A 19,449-nucleotide genomic window follows, 5' to 3' on the forward strand; every position below is an offset into this window, starting at 1 on the left:
CCCAGCCAGAATTCTGGGAGTTGAAGTCCAGACCTCTTAAAGTCACAGAGATTAAGAAACACTGGTGTAGCAGCTGGCAGGGCAAACCCTAGTTCTGTTATCGGGCATCTCTCTTTCCCGCTCACACACCCCCACCGCCAGCCTCACCCCCCCACACACACACCGCAACTGATCAAACAGTGCTTGGTCCCAGTGCTAGGATGAAGCCCTGACCATTATAGGACCATCCACTGACCCAGACTCCCCTTTTCTGAGCATTTTGCCGTTTATTCTCTTTGAACTCCAACCGTCCTCTCCCTCGCCCCATCCACAACGTCAGTGCTTCAGTTGTGCGTAAGAACCGGGGGAGAGGAGAGAAGGCACCCATCCGTCAGCTCAGCTGGCCCTCCGAGCCGCTGCCCCACGGAGACTCCAGCACCACTCTGAGCAGCTGGGTGGCTAAACCGCTGGGATCTGCAGCCGATCGGAGCAGCTCTGCCAGGGCAGCAGCTCGGCGGGTGGGGGTTGAGCCTTCCCGGATGAAAACGGACGCCACACAATTCTGAAGGAGACGAGGCCGTTTCTGCTGCTCAGCCAGCCGGTACACATCCCCAAGAGTCCCAGGGCAGAGAGAGTCTTGGCACAATTTCTCATCCACCAAGGCCTGGAGGTCAGGGAGGAGATACTGTTCGGCCACCACCAAGATTCCTTCGGCTAAAGCCAGGGGGAACGGCTTTCCCAAGATCCGGCAAGGCTTGCCACGACAGCCGTGGAGGAAATGGGCAACAGCCAGGAAAGGCTCTGGCAACACGTCGCGAAGCGTCACGGTGGTGTGGGACGACTCGGCGAAGCCTCCGCTCAGCATGGCCCGGAAGACCTCAGAGGCCTCGCTGACCGCCTCTCGCACGGCTGGCACCCTGCAGCCAGAGTCCAGCTGAAAGAACAGGTCAGCCCCACCGCCCTCCTCCACCACGCGAGAATAAGGACAAAGCGGTGGGGAATCCAGGCGAGGCCGCTTCGCGGCAGGAGACGAGACAGAAGCAGGAGACGGAGCTTGGGAGCTCACAAGGAGGGAAAGAACGTCTGAGGTACAGAAGACCAAATAGGGGTCAGGGTCCCGCACCAGGACCCCCAGCAAGATCCGCAGGCCAGAGAGGCCCAGCAGCAGCTTCCGGCAAGCAGAATCCTTCCTGCAGCAGAGAGAAGACACAACAATGAGCATTGCCGCTTGTTGCAAATCAACCTCATTTCCCTCTCTCCCCCACCTCCCCAGCCCCACACTCCTGGCAATATTTCTCCCCGAATTTGGGGCAACCTCAGGTGTTATGCATAGGGACACAGTGGCTCAGTGGGTGAGCTTGTCGATCAGAAGGTCGGCAGTTTGGCGGGTTGAATCCCGAGTGCCGCATAACAGAGTGAGTGCCTGTTACTTGTCCCAGCTTCTGCCAACCTAGCAGTTCGAAAGCAAGTAGAAAAATAGGGACCACTACGGTGGGAAGGTAACAGCATTCCATGCGCCTCTGGCGTCTAGTGATGCCGGCCACATGACCACGGAGACATCCTCGGACAAGCGCTGGCTCTTCGGCTTTGAAACGGAGATGAGCACCGGCCCCTAGAGTCGGAAACGACTAGCACGCATGTGCAGGGGAACCTTTACCTTTACAGGTGTTATGCACCCTTCTCCCCTCATCTTCCAGATCTGTGGGATCGTACCACCAACGTTAACCGGTTGCCTCCCGCATCACAGTCTCCCGCCGTTTAGCCATCTCATCCAGTTGAAGATAAGCAGCCTGGACATCGCTTGGAGGTTCCAGAGCCACTAACAACACCCCACCACCACCACCCAATCTTTAAATCTCTGGTTAAAATAGCAGATCTGAGACAACCGCATGCAATGGCTGCGTTCGCATGTTATTTGTGTTCCCCTCCCCCCCCCCGTTACACTGAACTACACCCTAAGTACAGCAGATTGCGTTCACACAATACTGGGACGCAAACAAGACCACCCAGGTTAAGATCTCTCTGCTGGGCCTTGAAGCGAGCCCAGGGAACGAAGACAGAGCCCTGGGTCTCGCGCCAAAAAGGTTGCTGCCGTTTCGACAGCCAGCCGAGGAATAAAATGTTTTGCCCGCCGCGTCCAGCTTCGACGGTGTGCAGAAAGGGACGCCCGACTCACCGGCAGATGAGGGGCAGCGCCAGGGCGGAGGCTGCCTGGTCCAATTCACAGCCCGACAGCAGCATGTGAGTGAGAACCCCCATGCCAAAGGGGGACTCTGCCTGCACGCAGAGGTTCATCAGCAGCGCCTCTCCTGCGGAGTGGGGGAAAAGGTAGCGGGTTAGAGGCAGCGTCGCCATGTAAAATGGTAAAGTGTGCCGGGAAGAATGGCAGCGAACCATCGCTTGGGCCAATCGGTATGTTCCTCCCGCCTTTACAGGCAATTTTCCCCATTTCTCTTCCTGCTCAAAGAGGCCTACTTTTACAGATATGCACGGGCAACCTCTTGACTTGACAAGCAACGAGGCTAACTCCCAGAATTCCCCAGCAAAGCCACCGCCTGGCTTAAAGTTGCCCAGTTTGGAGACAGTCTCTTATCAGCGGCTGCCCTGTATCCAAGACCCAGCGAGGTGGGACATGAGGGCAGAAAGCAGAGTAGGACAGCAATGGCAAACCTTTTAGAGACCGAGGGCCCAAACTGCAACCCAAAACCCACTTATGTATCGTTGGGTGCCGGGTGCGCATGGCCCATTGGGTGGGTGTGGCCAAATGGGTGGGCATGGCTACGGTGGTAACAGCAGACTGGGCGGGACTAAAAAGTTCAATCAATCAATTCCAACTTTGCGAGATCTTTTTTTTTCCAGCGAGAAGTTAAAATTGATTTATTTATTAATTTTGGATTGATTTTTTTTTTGGCACACGACAGCGGAGGCCTAAAGCGAAAAGGTTTAATAAAACCCAGCTGAGGGGCTAGGACTGGGGTGACGGCTCGTGTGCCCACAGAGAGAGCTCTGCGTGCCACCTGTGGCATGCGTGCCATAGGTTCGCCAGCACGGGATTAGGAGATTCCCCCAATGTGAGACTCGCCGACGTCAGGAGACCTCGACTTACAGCCATTCCTTTAATGACCATTCAAAGCTACAACGGCACTGGAAAAAGTGACCTAGGACCAGTTCTCACACTTATGACCGTTGCAGCATTCCCCAGGCGCGTGATCAAACTCCAGGTGCCTGGCAACCAGCATCCATTTACGATGCTCTCGGGATTGTCCCTGGTAACTTTTCTAGGCAGTTTCTGACAAGCAAAGTCAAATGGGGGGGAGGGAGCCAGATTCGCTTAACGACCACGTTTCACTTAACAAATTCAGGGATTCACTTAACAGCCACAAGCAAAAAGATACTAAAATGGACACAACTCACTTAGTAACTGTCACGCTTAGCAATCGGACCAATGTTGAGTATTCTGGACAGCCTTGGCAACCTAGAGATGTAGTCTGACACGTCCAACTCCTATACAGGTAGTCCTCAACTTACAACCATTCGTTTAATGACGGTTCAAAGTTGGAACAGCACTGGGAGAAATGACTTAGGGACTTCTGACCCTTCTGACCCCTGCAGCATCCCCACGGTCTCGTGATCAAAACTGGGGCGCTTGGCAACCGGTTCATACTTATGACGGCTGCAGTGTCCCAGGGTCACTGTGATCCTCTTTTTGTGACCTTCCGACAAACAAAGTCAATGGGGAAGCCAGATTTGCTTAATGGCCGTGTTACTAACTTGAACAACTGCAGCGGTTCGCTTAACAGCTGTGGCAAGAAAGTTTGCAAAATGGGGCAAAAAAACCATTTAACAACTGCCAAGCTTAGCAACGGAAATTTTGGGCTTCGTTCTGGTTGTTAAGCCGAGGACTTCCTGTAAACCCAAGGAAGCATGTTGGCTGGGATGAAGGGAGTCATACATCGGCCACAGGTGGGAGAAGATTGCCCTAAACTATGAGGATAATGCAACACACACACACACACACACACACACACACACACACACACCAAGTTCCTTGAATCTCCTGGGATCATCTGAACCGCTGGTCTCCCCCTCTTCTGCTTCACCGGTGATGGCGGTGGCGGCTTGCTCAGGGGATACACCCAGGATCAACCAAGCCCTGATGAGTGAGGGCCCATGGAAGCGCACGAAGGGCTCCAGGCAAGCTGGGTTGCAGGTGAGACGGTGCAGCAGCCGAAGGCAGCGAGAGGAAGGGGAAGGACTCCCGGTGATGTAACGCAACAGTCCGTGCAGCGTGTCCGGCGTCACCAAACTGCGACTAGGATCCTCAGCTTGAGAAAAACGGGAGAGGAGGAGCAGGGCTGGCGCTTCGGGCGCATGGAGGTCTGGGTCGCCCACGTGGGAAGAGAGAGAGAGCGGCAAGGTCAAGGAGAGCCAGGGAGACGAAGCTTCCGAAGCCGGGCGCAAGCCCTGGAGTGGTGGTGTGCTTTGCTCCGAGGAGGAGCGCAGCTTGGCCCGCCGTTTCCAGTAAGAGGTAGGCGTCTTGTACTCCTCCGGAGAAGTTGGGAGAGTCTGAACGTTCGGCTTCGGAGGGACCGGGACCGCTTCCTCTGTGACCGGGGATTTGGCAAGAGGCCCGGGTGACAGCTGGCTTTGGTCACCCTTGCTGGGAATCACGATCAATGGAATGGAGGTGGAGTTACTGGGCCCAGGGCTGTTCTGGCCGGCTACCAAAGCAAGCCAAGAGGATTGTTCGGCTCCACCGTCGATGTTTCCGGCATGTCGCCTTTCCTCCGAGGTGGATGAACAAGGCAACTCTGAGCCATCATCCACAGAGAGATCGCCGTCTAAATTTGCCAGCTCTGACACCATCACCGGCTCCTTTTGCGGCTTGTTGGCCCCATCTTTATTCTCCTCGTTTCCCTCTGAATGTGGGTTTCCCTCTAAGACAGCTTCTGGGCGGACATTTCCCGATTCAGCCGACAAAGGTAACGATGCAGGACTGAGGCTGTGATCCGGAAGGATTCCTCCACCTTTCGTTGCCGAGCTTAAAGTCTCCGAAAGGCCGGGCTGCCCCCCAAGAGGCAAATCCAAGAAAGGGGAATGTAAAAAATCAGGAGATTCGGCTCTGGAATGGGTTTTCATCCCAGATGTGCTGTGGCAAGGTCCCAGAGATTCATCTTGCAGTTCTTGGCCGGGACTGAGATCTCCTTGGGTCTCCAGGTCGGAAAGGGTGGCGTCAGGAGACCACTGAGGAGAAAGGTCTCCTGGGCTGGAAATATAACCTTCCGAGACAAGCCAGGATCTGCGTTGGGGACAAAGAAGAAAGAGAGAGACACGAAAGAATAAGCTTTGACGTATATACATGGGGGAAGATCTGGAGAGGAGGAATCTCAAGAACAGAACGGGAGCACGTTCGGCTAGAAACACTGGGAACAAAAACTCCGCATGGACTGCGCAGCTTGACGTCTTCCCTGCTGCAAATTTTTCAGTGATCTGAATTAGTTAAGTCAGACGATGCTCCGTCTCAGAAAGGGCCCGCAACTTGGGTGTCCTCCTGGATTCACGGCTTAATTTGGAAGATCATCAAACGGCCGTGACCAGAAGGGCCTTTGCACAGGTTCGCCTAGTGCGCCAGTTGTGCCCGTTTCTGGACCGAGATGCCCTATGCACGGTTACCCACACCCTCGTCACTTCTCGCCTGGATTACTGCAATGCTCTCTACATGGGAGTGCACCCTTGAAGTGCACCCGGAGGCTTCAGCTGGTGCAAAATGCGGCCGCGCGGGTGCTTATGGGAGTATCTCGAGACTCCCATGTTACACCACTCCTCCACGAGCTGCATTGGCTCCCGGTTGCCCTCCGGGTGCGATTCAAGGTGCTGGTAATAACCTTTAAAGCCCTATACGGCTTAGGCCCGGGTTACTTACGAGACCACCTGCTGCCATTATCAATCTCCCATCGCCCGGTTCGCTCCCACAGAGTCAATGCCGGCTGGCGGCCCCCAGGGGGAGAGCCTTCTCTGTGGGCGCGCCGACCCTCTGGAATGAACTTTTTTTAAAAAATTCCATTTATATCCCGCCCTTCTCCGAAGACTCAGGGCGGCTTACAAGCTTAGCAGTAGCCTTCATTCTATGTATATGCCTGCTTATTAGGGCTTTCACACACACCCCAAGCGGCATTATTACATTATTACATTATTACATTATTGCCCGCAACAATCTGGGTCCTCATTTTACCTACCTCAGAAGGATGGAAGGCTGAGTCAACCTTGAGCCTGGTGGGATGCAAACCTGCACTAATTGCAGGCAGCTGGTGTTACTTAAGGAGGCATTAGCCTGCCTCTGGAGCTGCGGATGGCCCCTGACCTTCGATCCTTCCGTCGTGACCTGAAGACTTGGTTATTCCAACAAGCGGGTCTGGACTGACTATGTTTTTTTAAATTTGGCTTTTATTGAGTTAAATTGTCATGTATCCATTACATTTATAGTTTAATTCTTTTTTAAATTTTGTATTCCATGTTTCTTAAATTTTTTGTTGTGAGCTGCCCTGAGTCCTTAGGGAGAAGGGCGTCATATAAATTCAATAAATCTAATCTAATCTAATCTAATCTAATCTAATCTAATCTAATCTAATCTAATCTAATCTAATCTAATCTAATCTAATCTAATCTAATCTAATCTTCAGAGCGATGCTGTCACAGGAAGCCATACCTGGTGGGAAAGCACTGCAAGATGCGCCAAGCCATGCAGGGCGCAAAGCCCCCTCGTTTATAGTAGCAGCCCATACGCTGAATTTTCCATCTTATTATAAATGTGGCGTTTTCCAAGCTTGGCAAATTTTAAGACATGAGGACTTCAGCCACCCAGCCATTTGGAACCAGACATTCCGATGCTTGTTATGCGAGTCATGCACAGTTTTACAAAAAAAAATTATTATTTTAATTTTTTTGCCACAGTCGCCAAGCAAATCATGGCAATTGTTAAAGGAATCACATGCGTTGTTAAGCAAGTCCGGCTTTCCCCCCCCACCCCACCCCGGCGGGGAAGGTTGCAGATATCAAGTCACAATATTGATTGCAGGATGCTGCAACCATCGTAAATACACAAAGGATGCCAGGTGTCCAAAATCTGATCATAGGACCCCAGGGGCATTGTGACAGTCACAATTGCGAGGACCAGTTGTTGCAAGTCACTTTTTTCAGTGCCATTACAACTCAGAAGGATGGCCAAATGTATTTGTATAATAATCCAAGGGCTACCCCCTTCAAACTGAACTCGACTGCTGGACAACTCAAGGGCTTCTGTGGGGTTTTTTTTGTGTGTGTGTGAAAATTTCCAATTACTTCTAGGCCTGGCTATTTTCTGCAGGTCTACCATCCAATTATCAAGCAGGCCTGATTCTGCTTAACTTCACCTGGTCAGCTAGGCATTTTCATCTGCTGAAGAGTTTTTAGGGCATAAATCAAATAAAGGTAAAGGTAAAGGTTCCCCCGCACATGAGTGCTAGTCGTTTCCAACTCTAGGGGCCGGTGCTCATCTCCGTTTCAAAGCCGAAGAGCCAGCGCTTGTCCGAGGATGTCTCCGTGGTCATGTGGCCGGCATGACTAGACGCCAAAGGTGCACGGAACGCTGTTACCTTCCCACCGTAGTGGTCCCTATTTTTCTACTTGCATTTTTACGTGCTTTCGAACTGCTAGGTTGGCAGAAGCTGGGACGAGTAACAGGCGCTCACTCTGCTACGCGGCACTCGGGATTCGACCTGTCAAACTGCCAACCTTCTGATCGACAAGCTCAGTGTCCTAACCCACTGAGCCACCGCGTCCCTCTATAAATCAAATAGGAGGCCCCCAAATTCGGAGAAATTCAACTTCCCATTAAAAGAAAAACGAACAGCTGAATCTTTAAACCACACGGACTTTATAGGAGGAAGGCAGAAGGGGCCGTGCAAAGCTGGCACCAATCAGAGGAGGTCAGCTGCTCCACTGTCTACCTAACTCCCCACTGTGATGTTTTTGTCTTTTTCAATTTGCCAGGTCTTTCCTAGAATTCCCAATCTAGGAAATCCCAGAATCAGACACGCAAGGTAAACAACTGTCTTCCACTTGCATATATATGCAAAGGATCGGTGCAGAGTTTTCCTTTTTTTATCGTCTACTCACATGTTCACACCATCATCCATTTCCCAACTGGGCTTTAGAATGTAAAAACACCTTTTATTTGGCAGCCTTTCAAACTTACCCCATCTTTCTCTGACGTATAAACCTACCTTTTCCACTGCAATACCCACTAACAGCATTGGAATGCAGGTAGCCCTCGACTTGCAACAGTTCATTTATTTATTTTTATTTTTATTTATTTTAATCCCATTTATATCCCGCCCTTCTCCGAAGACTCAGGGCGGCTTACAATTTAAGCACAAACCAATGTGCTTAGCAGTAGCCTTCATCCTATGTATATGCCTGCTTATTAGGGCTTTCACACACACCCCAAGCGGCATTATTACATTATTACATTATTACATTATTGCCCGCAACAATCTGGGTCCTCATTTTACCTACCTCGGAAGGATGGAAGGCTGAGTCAACCTTGAGCCTGGTGGGATGCGAACCTGCACTAATTGCAGGCAGCTGGTGTTACTTAAGGAGGCATTAGCCCACTGCTCCACCAAGGCTCCTTTAGTTACAATGGGATTGAAAAAAGTGACCATTGCAGCAGTATGACTATTGGTCATGTGATCAAAATCCAGGTGCTGGACAGCTGACTCATATTTATGACATTTCCAGTCTCCCCAGGGGGCCGTGTGATCACCCTTTGTGATCTTCTGACCAGCAAAGTCAACGGGGAAGCCAGGTTCACTTAACAATGGTGTTAAGTGAAGTAACTCAACAACTGCAGTAATTCCATTTAATGACTGTGGCAAGAAAGGTCGTAAAAATGGGGCAAAATTCACTTCAGAAATATCTCACTTAACGTTCCCCACTATCAACTAACAGAAATGTTGAGCTCTACTGCGGTCGTTAAGTTGAGGACTACCTGTACAATGCTTCTTATTGGAAGCCAAGCCCAACATGGCCAATGACCATGAGTCAGCGGACCCGACCCATCTGAATAAGTTGTAGTCCAACCCATCTGAAACTGTTGAATAGTCCCTGCACCCACCCAGATGACCCGCAGGCAAAACCAAATTTACCTCAGGCGCTGAAAACTGGAACTCTCTGCTCCGGGCAAGGCCTGTTCTCCTCGCCGCCCCTCAGCAGGGAAGTCAAACGATGCCGCATCTTTCTCGTCTTCATGTTCTTCCTCCTCCTCCTCCTCCGCTTGTTCCCGGCCGGCCCACTGGCCCTGAGCTGCCAGCCTGCTAACCAGCAAGGGCACCAGTCCTCCGGCCTGTAGCATCTCCAGGGCTTCCTCGTCGTAGAAAAAGGCCACAAAAGCCATCACCACCCGAGCGTGCGAATAGCTGTGACATTGGTCCCGCAACAGGGAGAGTAGTAACTCTAATCCTCCGGTCTTCCGCACCCGGCTCCGATTAACAGCCTCCCGGCACAGGAGGCACAAAGCTTTGACCAGTGGATGGAGGGAGGCTCCGGGTGCCCCGGCTCCCCTCCGCCGTTGGATCTCCCCCACGAGCAACTCCACCCCGCCAGCGTTGCCTATAGCTGGTCTCAGCATGCCCTGAAGACAGAGGTTGGCGAGGACCGCAAGGGCCGACTCCTGCACCACCCGTTTTTCGTGGCCGGCTAAGGTTATGAGGGGCACCACCCCACCTCCCAAGCTCAGCTGCTCCGCACAGTCACGACTGCAGCCCTTTGTCAGCTCCACAAGGGCGCGCACCACGGCTGCAATCAAGGGCCCATCCTCCACGGAGGAAACCAAGCGCTCCGCTATGGGGCGGACTGCCCCCTGTTGGGCCAGCGAAAGACGATGAGCAGGAGTATTGGCCAGGTAGCGGATGGCCCTGATCACGCTCTGCAAACATTCACTGTCCTGGGAGGTGGTGAGCACCTGGATTAGCTGGGGCACGGCTCCTGTGAGGCAAATATTCAGGAAGTGAGAATATGGCAAGAAAAGGAAGTCCGGTCACAAGATCCTACATTGGCTAAACGGTGAGTCAGCCAGATACATTTCCAGATGCCTCAATTAGCATACATCTCGGTTTATTTTTAGGGACTCAACGTTTTATTGACCCCTATAATCAAGCAGCGTTCAAAGGCACCATATTAACCCCAAGAGCTCCTTGCTCCCGTCTACCTGTCAGGCCAATTATTATTATTAATTGCACTAACTACGGATACGAAGTTTATTCTCCGCTTTAAAATAAAGCAGCAAAAAAAAAAGAAAGTCTTCCGTGACGAGATCTACTTGGGATCTGTCAGGACTCCACCATTTTAGCCTTCTGGGAGGCTCTGAAGAGCTGACGTCTCCCCAAGTGCTGGCCTTGAGCGAAGAGGCCAGCGAACACACGGGGGAAAATATCATCCATGGGGTGCCTGTGAGACGCTTTCGATTTTAGTATTCTAGTTTTATGTTTTATTGCTGCTGAGCAGCCCAGGATTACAGTACCGCAAGATGGGCAGTTACGTAAGCCTTTTAAATAAATAAATAATTTCTGCTCTGGTTTCCATTGACATCGTTCCCATCCCCCGCCCTGGGATATGGAGAATAATATGAAGGCTTGCAGTGGAACTTTGACAAGAGTAATTTGGAATTTGATGCCCAATTGTGGAAAGCCACTCAAATTCCTTCCAAGTTACCAATGAAGTGACACCACCACCAACTCCCCATCCTGCAGATTCTTATATTAGAAGAACGAAGAGCTCTGGATTCATCACAGTTAAGCAGAGATGCTTAACATATCCCCGCTTTTAATTTACAACCTGTCCGTAGAGCGTCACAGCTGACCAACCTATTATTGCAAAGGTTTTACTATATTAAATGAATTCCCCTAAGGAATTGTACGATGCCCTTCAGAGTTTGCACCAAATATTATTAAGAGAATATATGAAATGTATTTTTTTTTACTATTTCAAGCCCTCAGAATAGCCAAGCATATTATATATGCTAAAGGTATACAACAGAATTGATAATTATCTGCATATTTGTAAGGGGGAGTTGAGAATGGCGGGACATAAATTTGTCTCAGGGTGCTGATGCTGCTAACACAGAATCTTTATCCACCAGGCCATATTGACTCCAAGCAATTAATAGCTCTTAACCTCTGTGTGTGTGTGTTCATGTGTGTTCATGACGGGGAGAGGGAGGAGGAAAAAGTCCAACTAACAATGTTGGAAAATAAACTTGAGCTGCCCTTTGATGGTGAACGGAACCTTATCTGCAGCTCCCTCAAGCAGAGATCGTTTTCCCCAGGGACACGGCACTGTTTCTGCAGCTACCACTTATGTTCAGAAGGATACGTAAAGTTCTAGAAGGGGGCAACATTAGCCTCTCGGTGCCCTCTTGAAAGCAAGTCCTTGGGATTTAAAGTGTTGCACAGCCCTATGTGGTGGCGTTCCACTTTTGGGAAAAACAGTAGAAAAAGGGGGGCTGAAATGTAGTTAGAGCCCTTTTGCCATTTCTCTCCTACAAACTACATAATGGCTTAGGTGAAGTGGATGAATTGATATCGCAGGATCCAATCTGGGTCGGTCACCGGAACTAGAGGTTTGGTCTTCTGAGCTTTCAGACTTAACGCTGGAGTCCATCCTCGGAGAACTTCTCTCTACCGAAATGTAGAGAGTAGAAAAGAGAGAGAGAAAGAGTAGAACTTTACCACACATTCTAGTAGGGAGAAGTTCTCCGAGGATGGACTTCGGCGTTGGTCTGAGAGTTCAGAAGACTAAACCTGTAGTGCATCCCACCAGGCTCAAGGTTGACTCAGCCTTCCATCCTTCCGAGGTAGGTAAAATGAGGACCCAGATTGTTGGGGGCAATTAAGCTGACTTTGTAATAATGCCGCTTGGGGTGTGTGTGAAAGCCCTAATAAGCAGGCATATACATAGAATGAAGGCTACTGCTAAGTTTGTAAGCCGCCCTGAGTCTTCGGAGAAGGGCGGGATATAAATGGAATTAAAATAAAATAAAAATAAAAAAGTAAGAAAGACAGCTGTACCTCCGCACTGACCAACCACAATCAGGACCAGCAACTCTGTTACTAAGTGGCACGGTCATTAAGTATGACATTATGTGACCACATCAACTTACATCAATTTCAGCTGCAGTCACTAAGAAAATCATACCTGCAGTGATTAAACACAATTTAACAACTTCCTGATGGCTTCCCCATTGACCTTGCTTGTTGGAAGCCAGCTGTGAAGGTTGCAAAGGGTGATCACATGACTGTGAGATGTGGCAACCGTTGTAAATGTTCACCAGTTGTCAAAACACCCAAATTGCAATCATGTGACCTCAAGGAAGTGGCGATGGCCACAGCTTTGAGGACTGGCCACAAGAGTCTCCTTTTTCAACATTGTCATAACTTCAAACTCACTGAATGAGTGGCTGGTAAAAGAGGACGTGTGTGTGTGTATGTGTGTGTGTGTGTGTGTGTGTGTGTGTGAATACATACACATACTACATATCTCAGTTCTACACTTACATAGATTCTACCCTTTTGCCCACCCAACCCCTTTTCAACCTGCTTCATGGATGGCCTGACAATTTTCTAAGTCTACAGCCAAGTTGCCGAGTGCCCGTGCTGTCCGATTCAGGATACTTTCCACAGCAAGTGACTTCAGGATAATAACTAGAAAGAGAAAATGGGGAAAGGTAGCAATTTGATAATCCAGTTGTAAAACCACAACATCTTTTAAGAGAAGTAGCTGTCTTGGATAGTTGCATTGGGGGGGGGGGAGAAGGGAAGAGTTTTGTGGCACTTCAAACTACATTTAGCTTTTTTATCACTTTCTGCTAAGAGGTAGGCATTTCCAGGATAGACAACAGTTTGGTGTAGTGGCCAGATTAGAAACTGAGAGATTGTGAGGGAATCGTAGGTAAAGTAATCAGCTGGGCAACTTTTGGCCACTCCCTCGTTTCACAGGGTTGTTAATCATGGGGAACATAGGACAAAATAGCATTATGTATGCTGGCTTAAGCTGTAAAAAAAAATAAAAGCAGGCTATGCGTCTAATTTAGAGATAAATACAAGCTTCCTACATTTTACATATTACATAATTACACCATGTGATGAGAGAGATTTCTGAAAAAGTTCTGAAAAAGTTGCAAGTCCCTTGCATGCTGGGCATACATGTACTTATGAGATCTTTTCAGTGCTAGGGCATGCACTGGTATAAGCTCCAATTCACAAAACATCTATTAGCCAATTCTTCCATGCACTTAGCTATTTAAACACAAAGTACTTAGCATAGCCCCATAACTTGGCATCAAAGAGGGTCTGATAAAATCAAAAGGTAAATATTAATAGTACCTAAACTTGTTTTTGCTGGCTTGAAACCATGAATAGCTTTCCATTTCCTCCCCGTCCATCCATTTTAAAGGACGAAGCTGTGATATTCACAGTATTAACAGGCAGATGGCGTGCCAAGTAAAGCAACCGCAGACCTAAGTTACACATCTAGGCATAATTTAGCTGTGTGGTGTTTTTTATTGTTGTTTTAAGGACCGGGACAATCATTGTAGCCCAGGACACCATCACAAATCTAACATGAGATGTTCCCAGTTTTAGAAATGTTCTACAGTCGGGGCCCATGCACAAGGCTCAGACTGGCATGGTTTAAAATCCTTAAGATTGCAAGTTGTTAGCATATTCTAGCATGTTTGTAATACTATACCCTGTATTCAGCTCTGGGAAGTCGGGGAGGGGGGAGGGTTGGGTAGGGGTGGGTTGGGTTGGGGAGAGGGGAGGGAGAGGAGGGGTTTTTTCTTTTTTTTTGTTTCTTTTTTCTATTTTAAAAATGTATTTTAAAACTTTTCAATAAAAAAAAAGATTGCAAGATACAACATTTAAGAAATGAGTTACTTCTAGCTGACATTGGGAAAGCCTGAGGTTTCACCTTGACCACTTCCAACAGCCGGAAGCCCTTGTTAAGGTTATCATCCTTTTGCACTCACACCATCAGATTTAAGGGGGCATAAAACTGATTTTCCCCCCCCCTCTGCCCCCAGTGGGTGCCCTGATTTGAGAAGCCCCACCCATAAGAGGGGGGGGGTTCAGCTTGATGGGAACAGCGGTCTCCCCCTCCCCACCAAGGCTGCATCTTCACTCCTTAGCACAGGGGTCTTCAAACTTGGCCCTTTTATGACTTGGGGACTTCAACTCCCAGAATTCCTCAGCCAGCGTGGCTGGCTGAGGAATTCTGGGAGTTGAAGTCCCCAAGTCATAAAAGGGCCAAGTTTGAAGACCCTTGCCTTAGCAAGACAAGATGCCCTTCCCGGAGCCCCTGCCGATGCCGCCGACTTCAACTCCCATTATCCCGTTGCAGCTCCCCCCATCGGCCTAGCTGGCTGGGAATCATGGGAGTTGAAGTCCAAGACGTGATCAGGCATCAGGCTGGGACGGGAGGGGTGGAAACAGCCCCGCCCACTCCAGAAATACCTGGGAGGGTGTGTGTGTGTGTGAAGAGGGGCTCTTCCTTAGCCGTACCCCCATTCTGCCCCCCTCCATACACTTTTTGCACTCACCTAGCGGCGGGATCCCCCCAAGTTCGCGCACCTGGGTGCGGCTGCCCCCTTCGGTGCAGCAGTTGCCCAGGATGCTGAGGGCCAGGTCCAAAGTGCGGCGCGGTCGCGGGGAGCCGGAGAGGATCCCCAAAAGTGGCGCCAGCCCCCCGTGGGTCCGAAAACGGGCGATGCCTCCCGTCTCCTTGATGTGCTGGGTCCGGAGGGCCAACAAGGCCTTGCCCAGCCCGGGCTCGGTCCCCCTCTGCAGCTGGGCCAGGCAATAATCTAGGGAGCCAGTGGGGGTGCAGGCTCCACCCCCCGAACCCCTTGAAGCAGGAGCCGCCATCTTGGGGAGAATCCCCTTCCTAAGGGCCGAGGGGGATAAACATCAAAGGACGGGGGGCGGTGCACGCCGGGAGTTGTAGTCCTCCGCCCCCCCAAGAAAAAAAGGGGAGCGGCTACCGGTCCCGGGATAGATCACACAGTGCCAAGCGCGGCTGAAGGAGTGATGCATGACGGTAGCTGTAGTTCCTACCTCGTCCTTTGTGATAAATAGTGTTAAGAGGAAGGACCGCAACTTCCATAGGGCTATGCGCCAGCAAATGGCAAGCCTCAACGTGTACAGCAAAGGCAAAACTGGGGGTGGAGCGGAGAATTGCATTTTGGGAGTAGTAGTTTTACTGGTAGGCTAAATGGGAATAAATAAACCGTACACGGATGGATTTTCGCGTTCTGGAGAAAGATGCAAAAGTGCGTCTCAGTTTTTGGGAACCTGTTGCAAGACTCAAAAAAACCCACGAACATTAATATTTATTAATTGTATGAATAAAATTTTAATTTTAATATTATTTTATAATACGCATTTTATTTTATATTAATATTTTAATGCTGTTTTGGAACATAATACATTTCGGTACTAGGTGCTGTGTTTAAATTGCAGTTAAATTAGGCAGCATGCACAGTGATGTCGAGACCACTGTAAGCAAAATTTTAAAAGGAATGCTAAAAAAAAAGAAGACGGCCCTCCCTTCAAAAATTTAAAGCTCAGGTCAGCCAAAATTCTTCCCCTCTTCCATCCCAGACTTGTATTGGATGACCAGGGAACTGACTGATGTTGGAACTAACAAATTTGCGTGGCCTGAGACTGGGGAGAAAAAATTGAATAAAATTAAGACAGGTTACCCAAGGAGGTCCATCCATCAGATATAAGAGTAAGGAGGCACTTCAGAAAATCACCAAAAAGCGACCAAGTGTTTTGTTAGTACAACAGACTTACAAGTTGACTTACAACCGTTTGTTTAGTGACCATTTGGAGTTACAACGCCACTAAAAATAACGACATAACCGTTTTTATACTTACAACCATTGCAGGACCCCCACGGTCAAGCGATCAAAATTCATACACTTGGCAACTGCCTCGTATTAATGATAGCTTCAGTGTCTCAGGGTGGTGTGATCACCTTTTGCGACCTTCTAATAAGCAAAGTCAACAGGGAAGCCAGATTCACTTAACAACCGTGATACTAACCTAACAACTGCAGTGATTCACTTAACAATGTGGCAAGAACGGTCGTAAAATGGGTCAAAACTCACTTAACCAATGTCTCACTTAGCAACAGAAATTTTGGGCTCAATTGTAAGTCGAGGACTACTTCTATTGTTAATTTTTTCCCAGGAAGCGTGAGAAGTTGAATATATTTTCTCTCTCTCAATTCCCAATATTTACATTAGGTATTATGACCTTTGATAGGAGACGAAGGTGGGTTTTGCTTCATTTCCTCAAATTTCAGGTCTCAGAGCAAACCAGGGCAGAGGGAAGCTTAAAGAGACAGAGACAGAAACAGTAAAGAAGGAAAAAGCTTTGTGATGTGTTCCCACCTTCTTCACATGGAGGAGCCCAACCCAACCCAGCACTTTGTCAGGACAAAGATTCTTCTCTAGGGAACTCCAGCAGACTCACTTCTCTGAACATCTATAGCCCTGTTGGATTATACAAATTGGGTATGTCTAGTCTAATGAAGTCAGGGACGTGGTGGCTCAGTGGGTTAGGATGCTGAGCTTGTCGATCAGAAGGTCGGCAGTTTGGCGGGTCGAATCCCGAGTGCCGCGTAACAGAGTGAGCGCCTGTTACTCGTCCCAGCTTCTGCCAACCTAGCAGTTCGAAAGCACGTAAAAATGCAAGTAGAAAAATAGGGACCACTAGGGTGGGAAGGTAACAGTGTTCCGTGCGCCTTTGGCGTCTAGTCATGCCGGCCACATGACCACGGAGACGTCCTCGGACAAGCGCTGGCTCTTCGGCTTTGAAACAGAGATGAGCACCGGCCCCAAGAGTCGGAAACGACTAGCACGCACATGTGGGGGAACCTTTACCTTTACCTTAGTCTAATGAAGAGAAGGACGAGGGGGGACATGATAGCAATGTTCCAATATCTCAGCTGGAGATTTTGAGAATTCACAATGAACAAGCAATAATTCTCCCTCAGCCTGTTCTGCCCCACCTAGATCCTCATAGCCACAAATCACAAAACAGTAGCAATGTACACTTGGGTGTCATCAGCCTATTGATGAGATCTGAAGCCAAAACCTTCAGATGTTCTCTCTTAGGAGCTTCACATAGATGTTACAGAGGACCAAACTTTACACTGCATTACACTCAGCCGACCTCTTATTTCCACCCAGCTCCAAACGCTGATTGGACTTGTCCACTGAGGGAGAAGCAGAACCATTCGACTCAGTGCCCCTATCTTCCAACTCCTGTAGACATTCTAGAAGGACATCATGGTTGATGATCGTGAAGACTGCTAAAGTAGATCTAGGAGAGTTGCAACTCTCTATCCCGGGGTAGGCAACCTTGGCTCTTTTATGGCTCGTGGACTTCAACTCCCAGAATTGCCAATGATCATATGTGTTCCCACCTTCTTTACTTGGAGGAGCCCAACCCAGCCCAGCACTTTGTCAGGACAAAGATTCTTCTCTAGGGAACTCCAACAGACCAACTTCTCTGAACTTCCATAGCCCTGTTGGATTATAGGAATTGGGTATGTCTAGTTTAATGAAGAGAAGGACGAGGGGTGACATGATAGCAATGTTCCAATATGTCAGGGTTTGCCACAGAGGAGAGGGAGTCAAGCTATTCTCCAAAGCGCCCAAAAGTAGGACAAGAAGCAATGGATGGAAATTAATCAAGGAGAGAAGCAACCTAGAACTAAGCAGAAACTTCCTGACAGTTAGAACAATTACGGTAATCAGTGGAACAACCTGCCTCCAGAAGCTGTGAATGCTCCAACACTGGAAGTTTTTAAGAAGAGACTGGACAGCTGTTTGCCTGAAATGATATTGGGTTTCCTGCATGAGCAGGGGGTTGAACTAGATGACCTCCAACGTCCCTTCCAACTTTGTTATTCTGTTGTGTAATTCCTACTCATATCCTGCCTCAAAAGACTGCTGAGTCAAAGTAAGGATACTGGTACGTCAGGATAGTAAGAATCTCCTTGGTGGAGGCCTGTCCGTTGCTGGGATCAGCTTCCTTGCTAGAGAACTGACCTCATCTGGACATCTAGAGGCATTTTTGCTTTCTGTGTGGAAAGGATGTGGAGGACATTCAATCAACAGAAGGTTGATTGCAGTGTAAACTCACTCTGCAGCACAGGGAGGGAGCAGGGGAAGAGTGTCCCCAAGAGAGAACAACCACATATTTCCTAAAAATACATTTATCAGGTCATTTCTATCAACTGGACAATCAAAACAAGCGTTGGCTAAACACTAAAGAAGAATTTATTTATTTATTATTTAATTAATTTTTTATACCGCCCTATTCCCGAAGGACTCAGGGCGGGTTACAGGGCAACATAAAATATGATATAAAAATAGTATAAATTAAAATAGATTAAATTACATAAGCCCAACAATTAAAACAATATTAAAAGCTAAAACCCCTTCAGTCCAGGCCTGATAGATCAAAAAACCAAGTTTTCAGATCCCGGCGAAATGTACGCAGATCGGGGGCGGTCCGAAGTTCCTCCGGTAAATCATTCCAAAGGGCAGGCGCGCCCACAGAGAATGCCCTCCCCCTGGGGATCACACGCCGGCACTCCTTAACCGTCGGCACCCTGAGAAGGCCCTCCCTGTGGGAGCGCACAGGACGATGGGAAGTTGATGCCGGCAGCAGGTGTTCCCTTAGATAATCCGGACCCAAGCCATTCAGAGCTTTATAGGTCATTACCAGCACCTTGAATCTCACCCGGAGGGCAACCGGAAGCCAATGCAGCTCACGGAGAAGAGGTGTTACACGGGAGTATCGGGAAACTCCCATAACAACTCGCGCGGCTGCATTCTGCACCAGTTGAAGCCTCCGCGTGGTCCTCAAGGGCAGCCCCATGTAGAGAGCGTTGCAGTAGTCTAGCCGGGAGGTCACGAGCGCATGGGTGACTGTGCGTAGGGCATCTTGGTCCAGATAGGGCCACAACTGGCGCACCAGACGAAGCTGGGCAAAAGCCCCCCTGGTCACGGCTCCTATATGGTCTTCGAAATTGAGCCGTGAATCCGTGAATGGAGCTTAGGGGAACTGTTTTTCAAACTTCCTCCACCATTGTGTTGAGTTCAGACACACAGAGGAATGTAGCTTGAAGGACATGTTCACGTACACACCTCTTATCAAGCCACTTGCTTCCTCCCATGCTTGAATTGTCCATCATCTTTGAATTAAACCTACAGATGTGCTACAGGTCCAAAACTTTCACTCATCCCCATTCCCAACATCTGGAACCATAATGGATTGATAAGTAATCCTACGCACACTAGATTTTGTATATGCCAACTCATTCTGGATTTTACCTCTCCGGGTGACTCTTGATAAATCC

The 19,449-nt window shown here is 49.0% G+C and overlaps 1 protein-coding gene across 1 annotated transcript; it reads right to left on the bottom strand.

Annotated features, from left to right (window-relative positions):
• Positions 1-246: 246 nt before the first annotated feature.
• On the bottom strand, positions 247-15,003 carry ARMC5 (armadillo repeat containing 5). Its single transcript, XM_083377219.1, has 6 exons — positions 14,612-15,003; positions 12,609-12,716; positions 9,165-10,002; positions 4,020-5,278; positions 2,156-2,288; positions 247-1,169 (listed from the first exon to the last, which is right to left on the bottom strand). The coding sequence occupies exons 1-6, from the start codon at positions 14,934-14,936 to the stop codon at positions 371-373; spliced, it is 3,462 nt and encodes a 1,153-aa protein (XP_083233345.1). The 5' UTR covers positions 14,937-15,003; the 3' UTR covers positions 247-370.
• Between the last annotated feature and the right edge of the window lie 4,446 nt (positions 15,004-19,449).

The sequence above is a fragment of the Vipera ursinii genome (assembly GCF_947247035.1).
Source record: "Vipera ursinii genome assembly, chromosome: Z".
In the NCBI taxonomy this organism is placed as follows: Eukaryota; Metazoa; Chordata; class Lepidosauria; order Squamata; family Viperidae; genus Vipera; species Vipera ursinii.